This window comes from Crinia signifera, chromosome 12, assembly GCF_055691185.1.
Source record: "Crinia signifera chromosome 12, ASM5569118v1, whole genome shotgun sequence".
NCBI classification, from domain to species: Eukaryota; Metazoa; Chordata; class Amphibia; order Anura; family Myobatrachidae; genus Crinia; species Crinia signifera.
Window position 1 is genome coordinate 37507917 of NC_139228.1, and position 14172 is coordinate 37522088.

The 14172-nt window shown below is 44.8% G+C and overlaps 2 protein-coding genes across 5 annotated transcripts in view; one reads left to right on the plus strand and one right to left on the minus strand.

Moving 5' to 3' along the window:
- The window catches only part of LOC146049411 (cytosolic phospholipase A2 beta-like), a 109348-nt gene that overhangs the window by 3913 nt on the left and 91263 nt on the right, over positions 1 to 14172 (plus strand). The gene's annotated exons all lie outside the window — the stretch shown is intronic.
- Positions 1203 to 2590, minus strand: LOC146050253 (uncharacterized). The gene is made up of 2 exons (XM_083167181.1): positions 1954 to 2590; positions 1203 to 1624 (listed from the first exon to the last, which is right to left on the minus strand). The coding sequence occupies exons 1-2, from the start codon at positions 2588 to 2590 to the stop codon at positions 1203 to 1205; spliced, it is 1059 nt and encodes a 352-aa protein (XP_083023307.1).

Below are 14172 nucleotides of genomic sequence, written 5' to 3' on the forward strand. Positions count from 1 at the left end.
AGCCCCATCCACACTGATCCCAGGAAATCACTGCAAATACCATATGAAATGGTCATTTTAACTAAAAAAAAAGTGATGACAAGGGTGTTTAAAATTATAATTTTTTTATTTGGTTTAGCACCTTTGGATTGTAGGTGCAATTTTTATTTGCCTTTCATTTTGCCTTTGTATAGACACAACAATAAAACAATAAAGAAACCCTCCTCCACCCGTACCACCCCCATCCCAACCGCCCCCGTCCCAATCCCCCCATACCAACCCCCCGTCCAAACCGCCCCCATACCAACCTCCCTCGTCCCAACCCCCCCATCCCAAACAAGAATTGCTTGAAGTTTAGCATTTCAAGCTAACCGAATGCACAACCAGTTGTGCATTAACACTTTAGTCAGGCATGTCCGACGTTGGCCCTCCAGGTGTTTTGAGGCCGCACATCCCAGTATGCTTTGCGATAGTTTTTGCATTCTCTAATAGCAACACTGTGGCGGAGCATGCTGGGATGTGTGGTTTCGGAGCGTCTGGAGGGCCAACGTTGGACATGCCTGCTTTAAGTGCAAAACAATGAACTACAGGTACATAAACGCATGCCCTCCAACATGGCCCATTCCATTAGGTACAAAATGCTCTGTTTCTGGACTTTCCTGCCAGTGGCAGTTGCAGAGTTGGAGCTGCAGCACAATCCAATGTTCAAAAAGGGGAGCCACACCTAATGCCACTCAAAACATCACTGTCCTGGACTCACTGACAGTTGATGTGACCCCCCTCTTTGAATTGTGGACTATGCTGGAGTCCAACCTCTGTAACTGCCACTGGCAGGGAAGTCCAGGAGCAGAACATTTTGTACCTAATGGAGTGGGTCATGTTGGAGGGTATGTAAACACTGAGGTAAACTAGTGCCGAGGCACTTTAAGTGCAACACAAAATGTACTAGTAGTGCATAAACACTGAGGTAAACTAGTGCCGAGGCACTTTAAGTGCAACACAAATTGTACTAGTAGTGCATAAACACTGAGGTAAACTAGTGCCGAGGCACTTTAAGTGCAACACAAAATGTACTAGTAGTGCATAAAAAACGAGGTAAACTAGTGCCGAGGCACTTTAAGTGCAAAACAATGAACTACAGGTACATAAACACTGAGGTCAACTAGTGCCGAGGCACTTTAAGTGCAAAACAAACAAAAAAAATTAAGTATGTGCCTATAGCTTTAAGACAAATTGCGAAAAACTGAAAACTCTGAGTTTTGCTCATTTGCAGCATTGCTTGAACCAAAGTATGGTCCATGATTATATGTGGAATAACCCGGTTCAGGGTATTGTGAGCTGTGGTGTTGGTTAGGAGCTTTTGGATTATTGAACAAACGTTCCATGAACGCCATGTTCATTTGCTGCAATTCCCTATGACGCTCAAGAGCCTCTCTATTCATGCGTTCCTGCATTGACAGGATTTTAGAAAGAAATGAGTCCTGCATTTCACGCTCAGCCTCTAAAAATGTGTCGATCCTTGCATTCTCCTGTGTGGACATAGCATTGTCCATTTCTCGGAGTTCTTCAACAAGGGCACTTGTCATGGCTCTAGCTGCTTGCCCCGCTTTGTTCATTTTCTTCGTTCTAGGTGGAACGTTGTAAACTGTAAAGATAAGATATAAATTGAAAATGACCATACATAAAAATAGCAGCTTTGGCAAACTATTTCACTGCGACATCACTGCAGGTTATACTTTGATAACTGTATATTATGTCACCCCCCCCCCCCCCTTCCCACAGCCTACAAGTCCCATCATGCCTTGCCACAGTTTTGCTATTAGGCAATGCTTAAACTGTGCCAAGGCATACTGGGATATGTAGTTCCACAACTGCTGGAGGACCACTATGCTGTGCATAACCCTATGCTCCACCTCCACCCCACCCCCAACCTAACCCTATAGTGTGCTATGTGTCTTTAAAAAATAAACTTACTGTTTCTCTGCAAAGTTGGGGAGACGGCACTTTGTGGAAACCCACTGTCAGTGGTCGCAGCTTCCACGACCTCTTCAACGGTGACGGATATGCTGCCATCAGGGCTGGGCAGGTGGGTGGATGTTTCATGCTCACTACAATCAGGTGTGTCCTCAATTAGCAGGGGTGATGAGTGGCAGACTTCACTTGTCTGTGTATCTTCAGGGCCTTGGCTGCTTTCTGCAGCAATGTACTGTGAACTTGAAGACAGACTCACAGGATTGCAGAGAGCTGTGTGCCCGAAGACGGTTGCGCAGATGTCATAATATTCCCACTCGATGCGGCCAGCCCCACTCTTTTTACGGTTGTTGTCATGCACCTTCATGAACTTCTTTCTCAGGGTCTTCAGTTTATTGACAACTTGCTGTTGTGTCCGGATCATGCCTCTGGCTTCAAGCAGCTTTGCTATGTTTTTATAAACCACGGCATCTTTGACTGTGCCAGTAATTTGGCGTTTTATCTCCTCCTCGCCCCTTATGCTCAGGAGCTCTCTCACTTCCTGGTCCGTCCAGTTTGCCATGATGCCCGTCTGCTCCGATATGCACATGTCCAGGGCTTCTCTTCCGCTTTCCAGTGCGATTACAGATGACATCAGCATTGTGAGCCCAAACAAAGCTCAAATCAGCAGCTTTTTTAAAGTCCCGTGTACCCGATCCCGGGTACGGGACCATTCACACTGGCCGCATCCCGTGTCGATTCCGGATCCTACCCAGGTCAGGACCTGGGTAGAGATCCCGGAATGCTGAACACGGGATATTAGCCCAAGACCCTTTCACACTGCACTAAATCCCGGGTTGATGCGCGTTCATGTGCAAAAAACCCGGGATATTTTTGCAAGTGGAAAAGGGGTATAAGAGGACTGGAGATTCTCAGAGAGGCTTGTTAATACATGTACTTTCAGTCTCTTCTTGAATGATACAAAGTAACATCCTGTACCAGTGGTAATACATTTTTCTCTGTAACAAATTGATACTTATACCCAGCAGTGAATAACTGCAGATATTAAACTATACCCTGACGGGCAAATTTTGTACAGAGGAGTCTGGTTTACACTTGTGAAAAATACTACAATAATAAAATTTGACACACGCGGCACGCTCGCACGTGCAATTTTATTAATACCTTTCCCCATCTGTATGTGTTACATGTGTTTTTATATTTCGCTTGTTTTATTATAAAATCAATTAAAAGTTAGATTTTAGGAGTCTATTTCTTTCATTGGTGCACCACACCAAGACAAATCCTTTTTCTTCTCTCTCTTTGTGAATTATCCTATTTGTCAGTGGTAGCACACCCCTGAATTTTACTAGACACAAGGCTGTTACAACTATAAACAGGGGGTCACTCTCATATCCAAATAACACAATTTAAGGATACACAATCTTGTGTGATTGTACCCAAACCCCATTTTGTACCTTCCTGATATAAGTGTTTCCAGGGCAGGGGGTCAGTGTTACTGATGGTGGAATATCTTCCCAGGTGATAGGCCGGGGGTGTGGCCTATGGTAGGGACCACTGAGGAGTTTGTACTGTGCTGTGACACCTGTATGCTGCAATGCTGTAACCATCCTTGCCTATGCTGATTACCTGGTATGCTGTATGACTGCTACAAAATAAATCATCGTATCCAGTGTATGTAATCATTGTCACAGTGCAAATAAATTGATTCCATTAGCTTCTCTGATTTTAGATTGATCATTAACCCCTTCACGACAATTGACGTATATATACGTCATGGCCGGGAAGTACTTCCCGACCGTTGACGTATATATACGTCATGGCTTCAAACTGTCACTGCGTCTAGAGACGCAGTGACAGTTAGGTGATGTCTGCTGTCCCTGACAGCAGACATCCCCCCTCGCCGCCCGGGGGGGGCAGGGATGCCCCCACCGGTCGGCGATCGCTGTGATTGGCTGTTCAAATGTGAACAGCCAATCACAGCTATTTCTGTGTTACCGGCGGCTAAGCCGCTCGGTAACACAGGGATCGGCGGTGATCGGTGCTGGCACCGATCACCACCGATCCGCAGCTCTAATGGCCACCCGCCCGGCAGCCGCTCTCCCTCCCACCCGCCCGGCAGCTGCGCTCCCTCCGGCAGCCGCTCCCCCTACCTCGCTCCCTGTCACTGTCATCAGGAAGCAGCCGCAGCGCTCCCCCCCAGCTCCAACCCCCCCCGCATGTAAAAAACTTAAAAATGTATAAAATGAAATCATATATATATATATATATACACATATATATATATATATATATATATATATATGTATATGTATGTATGTATATGTATGTATGTATATATATGTATATATATATATACAACATATATATATATATATATATATATATATATATATATATATATAGACAGATAGATATTCCAGACATATGACGTATATATACGTCATGGTCGGGAGGTACTTCCCGACCGTTGACGTATATATACGTCATGGCTTTGAACTGTCACCGCGTCTATAGACGCGGTGACAGTTTGGAGATGTCTGCTGTCCCTGACAGCAGACATCCCCCCTCGCCGCCGATCGCTGCGATTGGCTGTTCAAATGTGAACAGCCAATTGCAGCGTTTTCTGTGTTACCGGCGGCTAAGCCGCTCGGTAACACAGTGATCGGTGGTGATCGGTGCTGTTAAGTACAGCACCGATCGCCAGCCCCCCCCCCTCCCACCCGGCAGCCCCCCCTCCCTCCCACCCGGTAGCCGAAGCGCCAGCACCCCTCCCACCCCCCACCAGTCGCAGCGCCAGCCCCCCTCCCCCACCATTCATTCCACCACCAAATATCACTCCTTCCCTTCTGAGTCCTGCCATGCACCCAACTGGTATTTTTTGGTCACATATGAGGCATTGCCGTACTCGGAAGAAATTGGGGCACAGATTTTGGGGTGCTTTGTCTCCTTCATTCCTTGTGAAAATGAAAACTTTTGAGCCAGATCTGCATTTTTGTGTAAAAAAATTTAATTTTTTACACAAAAATGCAGTACTGGCTCAAAATTTTTCGTTTTTACAAGGAATGAAGGAGACAAAGCACCCCAAAATCTGTGCCCCAATTTCTCCCGAGTACGGCAATGCCTCATATGTGACCAAAAAATACCAGTTGGGTGCATGGCAGGACTCAGAAGGGAAGGAGTGATTTTTGGTGGTGGAATGAATGGTGGGTGCTATGTCGCATTAGCAAGACCCCTGAAGCACCCATACAGTGGAACCCCCCCACAAGTGACCCCATTTTGCAAACTACACCCTTTAGGGAATTCATCAAGGGGTATAGTGTACATTTCAAACCCCCAGGGGTTTCACCAATTTTGATACAACTGAGCTGTGAAAATGAAAAATTAAATTTTTACATTTTCACAGCCCAGTTGTATCAAAATTGGTGAAACCCCTGGGGGTTTGAAATGTACACTATACCCCTAGATGAATTCCCTGAGGGGTGTAGTTTGCAAAATGGGGTCACTTGTGGGGGGGTTCCACTGTATTGGTAATGCAACATAGCACCCACCATTCATTCCACCAAAATCTGTGCTCCAAAATCCAAAAATCACTCCTTCCCTTCTGAGTCCTGCCATGCGCCCAACTGGTATTTTTTGGTCACATGTGAGGCATTGCCGTACTCGGGAGAAATTGGGGCACAGACTTTGGGGTGCTTTGTCTCCTTCATTCCTTGTGAAAATGAAAAATTTTGAGCCAGAACTGCATTTTTGTGTAAAAAAATGTAATTTTTCATTTTCACTGCCCAGTTGTATCAAAATTGGTGAAACCCCTGGGGGTTTGAAATGTACACTATACCCCTAGATGAATTCCCTGAGGGGTGTACTTTGCAAAATGGGGTGACTTGTGGGGGGGTTCCACTGTATTGGTGCAACATAGCACCCACCATTCATTCCACCAAAATCTGTGCTGCAAAATCCAAAAAACACTCCTTCCCTTCTGAGTCCTGCCATGCACCCAACTGGTATTTTTTGGTCACATGTGAGGCATTGCCGTACTCGGGAGAAATTGGGGCACAGATTTTGGGGTGCTTTGTCTCCTTCATTCCTTGTGAAAATGAAATATTTTGAGCCAGAACTGCATGTTTGTGTAAAAAAATGTAATTTTTCATTTTCACATCCCAGTTGTACCAAAATTGGTGAAACCCCTGGGGGTTTGAAATGTACACTATACCCCTAGATGAATTCCCTGAGGGGTGTAGTTTGCAAAATTGGGTCACTTGTGGGGGGGTTCCACTGTATTGGTGCTTTGGGAGTCTTGCTAATGCAACATAGCACCCACCATTCATTCCACCAAAATCTGTGCTGCAAAATCCAAAAATCACTCCTTCCCTTCTGAGTCCTGCCATGCGCCCAACTGGTATTTTTTGGTCACATGTGAGGCATTGCCGTACTCGGGAGAAATTGGGGCACAGACTTTGGGGTGCTTTGTCTCCTTCATTCCTTGTGAAAATGAAAAATTTTGAGCCAGAACTGCATTTTTGTGTAAAAAAATGTAATTTTTCATTTTCACTGCCCAGTTGTATCAAAATTGGTGAAACCCCTGGGGGTTTGAAATGTACACTATACCCCTAGATGAATTCCCTGAGGGGTGTACTTTGCAAAATGGGGTGACTTGTGGGGGGGTTCCACTGTATTGGTGCAACATAGCACCCACCATTCATTCCACCAAAATCTGTGCTGCAAAATCCAAAAAACACTCCTTCCCTTCTGAGTCCTGCCATGCACCCAACTGGTATTTTTTGGTCACATGTGAGGCATTGCCGTACTCGGGAGAAATTGGGGCACAGATTTTGGGGTGCTTTGTCTCCTTCATTCCTTGTGAAAATGAAAAATTTTGAGCCAGAACTGCATGTTTGTGTAAAAAAATGTAATTTTCCATTTTCACATCCCAGTTGTACCAAAATTGGTGAAACCCCTGGGGGTTTGAAATGTACACTATACCCCTAGATGAATTCCCTGAGGGGTGTAGATTGCAAAATGGGGTGACTTGTGGGGGAGGTTCCTAACTTTTAGCACTTATGGTGCCTAGAAACCTACATGGTGCCTAAAAAAAAATCTCATAAAAAGGAGGCTCCAAAATCAAGTAGGTGCTCCTTCTATTATGAAGCCTGTGGTTTGGTCAACGTGCACACTAGGGCCACATATAGGATATTTTTGAAAACAAAGGAATTGGGGGAATCAATTTTTAGTCACATTTCTCTAGTAAAATCTACTGTATTCGTTAGAAAAATGTATTAAAATTGAAACTCTGCAAAAAAAAAAGAAATTTTGAAATTTCACCTACACTTTGTTTTAATTCCTGTGAAACACCTAAAGGGTTAACAAACTTCCAAAATGCTGTTTTGAATACTGTGAGGGGTGCAGTTTTTGAAATGGCATCATTTATGGGGGTGTCTCACATACAAGTCCCTCAAAGTCACATCAGAACTGAACTGGTCCCTAAAAAAATCAGTGTTTGAAATTTTCTTGAAAATTTGAGAATTTGCTATTCATATTGTAAGCCTCCTAGTGTCCAAAAAAATTAAAAGGAAGTTGAAATAATGATGGAAACATAAAGTAGACATATGGTCTATGTTAGTTATTAACTATTTTGAGTGGTATGATTATTTGTCTCACAAGCAGAAAATTTAACATTTTGCATATTGCTAAATTTTCCATTTTTTCACGATATTTTGGTATTTGTCACAAAAAAACACAGACTGTATCGACCCAAATTTACCACTAACTTGAAGTACAATGTGTCACGAGAAAACAATCTCAAAATCACTAGGATAAGTAAAAGCAAAAAAAAGTTATCCCCACTTAAGTGAGACATGTCAGATTTGAAAAAAAGGGCTCTGTCATGAAGGCACAAACTGGCTCTGTCATGAAGGGGTTAATATATTGTATAACTTCATCTAAAATAGATGGTAATCTCCTAAAACTGGTCTCATTCATTTGACTAACGCTATGCTCCTTTAGTGTAACTACTGAATATTTATTGTTGTGTATGTCCTTTGTACAGGGTTGTGCAATATGTTTGTGTTTTGTATATACAATGTAATATTGGTGTGTTGTATAGTCACAGCTGTAGTTCGGAATTGCGCACATATCACCCACATTGCTGCTGTAAGTGTCATGCTATGGCATGCTTGTTGAACTTTGCCCATCTCGGGAAAGTGGGTGAGGATGTTCACAGGGTGTGTGCCGCTGCACTGGACTAAATTCTATGTACTCTTCTGCTTGTCAGATTAGCTTCCACTTCCTCTGCCAAGATGCCAGCTTCATATGCCTGGAATGTCACATGTATCCTGATTGAATAGTTTATGGAGGTGGTTAGTCTGGATGTGTACTGTGTAATGGAAGTGACAGTGCATCACGAGCTGTTCTCCTGAGAGTGATCAGACCGGTTCCTGCCTATTGTGCTGGGCACTGGGCCTTGTTCTGCCATTGTAAAATGTAATTATGCCTGTGTCTATACTTACCGCGGTGTGAAGTGTTACTCGTTATAGGATTAGCACGTGTTGATCTAGCACTTGAAACAAAAGTTTGGTAAAATACGCAATATGTAAAAACAATTGGGAGCAGGAGCCCGGCAGCAGATGACTCCATTACCTCCCAGAGTTACGCCTCTGATTAGTCAAATCATTTAAATATATAAAGATTTCTCTATGGGAATCTAACCTTAAAATGTTTCTTTCTTAATTTTGGTTGCATGCGGGAAAGTAAGGGCCCAATTCAGACCTGCACCCCAGACTGCGTATATTTGCTGCATAGCGAGCAGGTAAATGCTTTCCCGCCAGGGCCGGTGCAAGGCACCGGAGTGCCCCAGGCGAGTCGGGGTGGGGGCGCCCCGGTGCCAGGGGGAGGGGGGGGGTACCTGTGTAAAAAAATTGCTGCCCCGGCGTCCCTGCAGTGCTGGGGTGGTCAGGGGTGTCCGTGCCGTAGGGGTACCTGCGGCGCCGTCATGTGTATAAAGCTGGCTGCAGCTGGCGGGGTCCCTGTAGTGAATAGAAAATAACTAGCGCTTCCTGCGCCGCCACGCGCATAGCGCTAGTTATTTGCTATTCACTACAGGGACCCCGCCGGCCGCAGCCAGCTTTATACACGTGACAGCGCCGCAGGTACCCCTACGGCACGGACACCCCTGACCGCCCCAGCACTGCAGGGACGCCGGGGCAGCAATTTTTTTAAACAGTTCGCTGGGGGTGAGGGGCGAACTGCCACCCTCCAGGTGCCGGCGCCCTAGGCAAATGCCTAGAGCTGCCTAGTGGTGGCGCCGGCCCTGTTTCCCGCCGAACGCACACCAATCTCGTCGCTCGTATCCCCGCACTGCGCTGTGAGGGGATGTGTACACTTACACATCCGCTTGCATGCACCCACACAGAGGAAACATAATTTGTCACCATCAAATGATTTTCCCTCGGTTCGCTAGGACTTACCTTTCAGGCGAACACTTTCCGAAGAATTGGGGGCGTGCACTAACATCATGTGACATCATCCACCCGCCCCGAGCAGGCAGGAGCATGCCTGCAGTTGCTGGGGTCCGCCCAGTCTTTCTATGGGTGTGCCCATCGTTTTTCTGGACACGCGACCCCAGTGACCGCCCACTGCCTGTCACTCAGGCTGTGAGTGCCCCAGCAAACGTGCTCGCTGCAGGGATTTGCACATGCGCATTATCTTGCATGCGCAGACCCCCACCATTGTGGACGAAGCAGGTCTGAATCAGCCCCTAAATGTGAAAGTGCTGTATGGCTTTCGGAGCCTCATCCTTTCACTCTCCCTTCATTCTATCCTTCCCCATCTTTCTCCCCTCTGAACACAGGTGTGATGAGAAGTAACTGACATCTACCTGTAGAATGTATGTGAGATAGAACTTGATAGTAACATAAATAGGGAACCCGTTATTTGTCACAGTATGTGAGACATGGGGTGAAGATAAATTGTGCAAAATATTTATTACAGGTTATCACTTATCCAAATATATGTTATCCAAATTTATGCTAAAAACACTACTGGGGACATCTGTAACTGGCACTACTGGGGACATCTGTAACTGGCACTACTGGGGACATCTGTAACTGGCACTACTGGGGACATCTGTAACTGGCACTACTGGGGACATCTGTAACTGGCACTACTGGGGACATCTGTAACTGGCACTACTGGGTACCATGATATGTAACTGACACTACTGGAGACATCTGTAACTGGCACTACTGGGTAACATGATATGTAACTGAAACTACTGGGGACATCTGTAACTGGCACTACTGGGGACATCTGTAACTGGCACTACTGGGGACATCTGTAACTGGCACTACTGGGTAACGTGATATGTAACTGACACTACTGGGGACATCTGTAACTGGCACTACTGGGTAACGTGATATGTAACTGGAATTACTGGGGACATGATATGTAACTGGCACTACTGGGGACATGATATGTAACTGGCACTACTTGGGCCATGATATGTAACTGGCACTACTTGGGACATGATATGTAACTGGCATTACTGGGGACATGATATGTAACTGGCACTACTGGGGACATGATATGTAACTGGCACTACTGGGGACATGATATGTAACTGGCACTACTGGGGACATGATATGTAACTGGCACTACTGGGGACATGATATGTAACTGGCACTACTGGGGACATGATATGTAACAGGCACTACTGGGGACATGATATGTAACTGGCACTACTGGTGACTTCTGTAACTGGCACTACTGGGGACATGATATGAAACTGGCACAACTGGGGATGTCTGTAACTGCCACTACTGGGGACATGATACTTTATGTAATTAGCACTACTGGGGACATGATACTGTATGTAATTAGCACTACTAGGGACATGATATGTAACTGGCACTACTGGGTAACGTAATATGTAACTCTCACTACTGGGGACATCTGTAACTGGCACTACTGGGGACATGTTATGTAACTGGCACTACTGGGGACATGTAATGTAACTAGCACTACTGGGGACATGTAATGTAACTAGCACTACTGGGGACATGATATGTAACTGGCACTACTGGGGACATGATATGTAACTGGCACTACTGGGGACATGATATGTAACTGGCACTACTGGGGACATGATATGTAACTGGCACTACTGGGGACATCTGTAACTGGCACTACTGGGGACATAATATGAAACTGGCACTACTGGGGATATATGTAACTGGCACTACTGGTGACTTCTGTAACTGGCACTACTGGGGACATGATATGAAACTGGCACAACTGGGGATGTCTGTAACTGCCACTACTGGGGACATGATACTTTATGTAATTAGCACTACTGGGGACATGATACTGTATGTAATTAGCACTACTAGGGACATGATATGTAACTGGCACTACTGGGTAACGTGATATGTAACTGGCACTACTGGGGACATGATATGTAACTGGCACTACTGGGGACATGATATGTAACTGGCACTACTGGGGACATGATATGTAACTGGCACTACTGGGGACATGATATGTAACTGGCACTACTGGGGACATGATATGTAACTGGCACTACTGGGGACATGATATGTAACTGGCACTACTGGGGACATGATATGTAACTGGCACTACTGGGGACATGATATGAAACTGGCACTACTGGTGACATCTGTAACTGGCACTACTGGGGACATGATATGAAACTGGCACTACTGGTGACTTCTGTAACTGGCACTACTGGTGACTTCTGTAACTGGCACTACTGGGGACATGATATGAAACTGGGAATGTCTGTAACTGCCACTACTGGGTACATGATACTGTATGTAATTACATGATATGTAACTCTCACTACTGGGGATATATGTAACTGGCACTACTGGGGACATGATATGTAACTGGCACTACAGGGAATGTCTGTAACTGGCACTACTCGACATATGTACAGTAACTGGCACTAAATATGTACAAGAAAATGTATCCATTTGACATCCAAATTTAGTGCCGGAGATAGGACACAAACTTTGTTTCATGCTTTGGAATCTTCTTTCATGCACAAGTAAAATGCATGTGTGTGTGTATTTGATGTGCTTAAACAACTTAAATGTAACATACCTCTTTAACCCCTTCCCGACATTTGACGTATATATACGTCATGGCCGGGATGTACTTCCCGACACATGACGTATATATTCGTCATGACTTTAAACTGTCACCGCGTCTAGGGACGCGGTGACAGAGGGACGATGTCTGCTGTCCCTGACAGCAGACATGTCCCAGCATGCCCAGGGGGGGCGGCGATGCCTCCCCCCCGTCGGCGATCGCTGCGATTGGCTGTTCAATGTGAACAACCAATCGCAGCGTTTTCCTGTGTTACCGGCGAATCAGACGCTCGGTAACACAGGGATCAATCACCGCCGGGTGTGAGGGGGTCACCGGTGATGACCACACCTCACCCCACCTGCCCCCAAGGCTGTGATTGGTCCGTCGGACCAATCACAGCCATGGCGCGTGATTTAAACTAACGGTGACTGCGCTGCAGACGCCATTCCGGTCTGGAATTGCGTGCAGAGCGGTCACCGGCCACTCTGTCGTGCTATACATACCTGAACCTTGCCTGATACTTACCTGATCACCGCTGATCACCGCTGGTAGCGTGCTGCCAGCAGCTGGATGCTTCCTGGATCTTGTGACTTCCTGTGTCCTGCTGCTGCAGTGTCATAGAGTGACAGAGAGTGCTATATTTTGTGTCTGCTGCACCCCTTTTGTGCTAATCAGTATATCTGTGCTGATCAGCAACTTTTTGGGTTGTTTTTTTTTTTATATATATACCTGTCAGTTGCACCAAAGGTTGTGCTGCCTGTGCAACTGACTGCTGCCCCCCCTGCTGCCCCCCCTTTTGTGCTGATCAGTATAAATTAACTGATCAGCAACTTTTTGGGGGTGCAGGTTTTTTTTTTTATATATACCCTGGGGTCTTGCTAATGCCACATAGCACCCACCATTCATTCCACCAGAATCTGAGCTGCAAAATCCAAAAATCACTCCTTCCCTTCTGAGTCCTGCCATGCACCCAACTGGTATTTTTTGGTCACATATCAGGCATTGCCATACTCGGGAGAAATTGGGGCACAGATTTTGGGGTGCTTTTTCTCCTTCATACCTTATAAAACATGAAAAATTTTGAGCCAGAACTGCATTTTTGTGTAAAAAATGTAATTTTTCATTTGCACAGCCCAGTTGTATCAAAATTGGTGAAACCCCTGGGGGTTTGAAATGTACACTATACCCCTAGATGAATTCCCTGAGGGGTGTAGTTTGCAAAATGGGGTCACTTGTGGGGGGGTTCCTAACTTTTAGCATCTTATGGTGCCTAGAAACCTACATGGTGCCTAAAAAATAATCTCATAAAAAGGAGGCTCCAAAATCAAGTAGGTGCTCCTTCTATTATGAAGCCTGTGGTTTGGTCAACGTGCACACTAGGGCCACATATAGGATACTTATGAAAACAAAAGAATTGGGGGAATCAATTTTTAGTCACATTTCTCTAGTAAAATCTACTGTGTTCCTTAGAAAAATGTATTAAAATTGAAAATCTGCAAAAAAAATGAAATTTTGAAATTTCACCTACACTGTGTTTTAATTCCTGTGAAACACCTAAAGGGTTAACAAACTTCCAAAATGCTGTTTTGAATACTGTGAGGGGTGCAGTTTTTGAAATGGCATCATTTATGGGGGTGTCTCACATACAAGTCCCTCAAAGTCACATCAGAACTGAACTGGTCCCTAAAAAAATCAGTGTTTGAAATTTTCTTGAAAATTTGAGAATTTGCTATTCATATTTTAAGCCTCCTAGTGTCCAAAAAAATTAAAAGGATGTTGAAATAATGATGGAAACATAAAGTAGACATATGGTCTATGTTAGTTATTAACTATTTTGAGTGGTATGATTATTTGTCTCACAAGCAGAAAATTTAACATTTTGAAAATTGCTAAATTTTCCATTTTTTTACGACATTTTGGCATTTTTCACAAAAAAACACAGACTGTATCGACCCAAATTTACCACTAACTTGAAGTACAATGTGTCACGAGAAAACAATCTCAAAATCACTGGGATAACTAAAAGCAAAAAAAAGTTATCCCCACTTAAGTGATACATGTCAGATTTGAAAAAAAGGGCTCTGTCAGGAAGGCAAAAACATGCTGCGTCAGGAAGGG

Excerpts from the sequence above, each read along its gene's own strand:
- LOC146050253 (XM_083167181.1), bottom strand. The coding sequence starts at position 2,590 with ATGCTGATGTCATCTGTAATCGCACTGGAAAGCGGAAGAGAAGCCCTG. Across the intron at positions 1,625-1,953 it reads CCCAACTTTGCAGAGAAACA|TTTACAACGTTCCACCTAGA; the intron begins GTAAGTTTATTT and ends TTATCTTTACAG.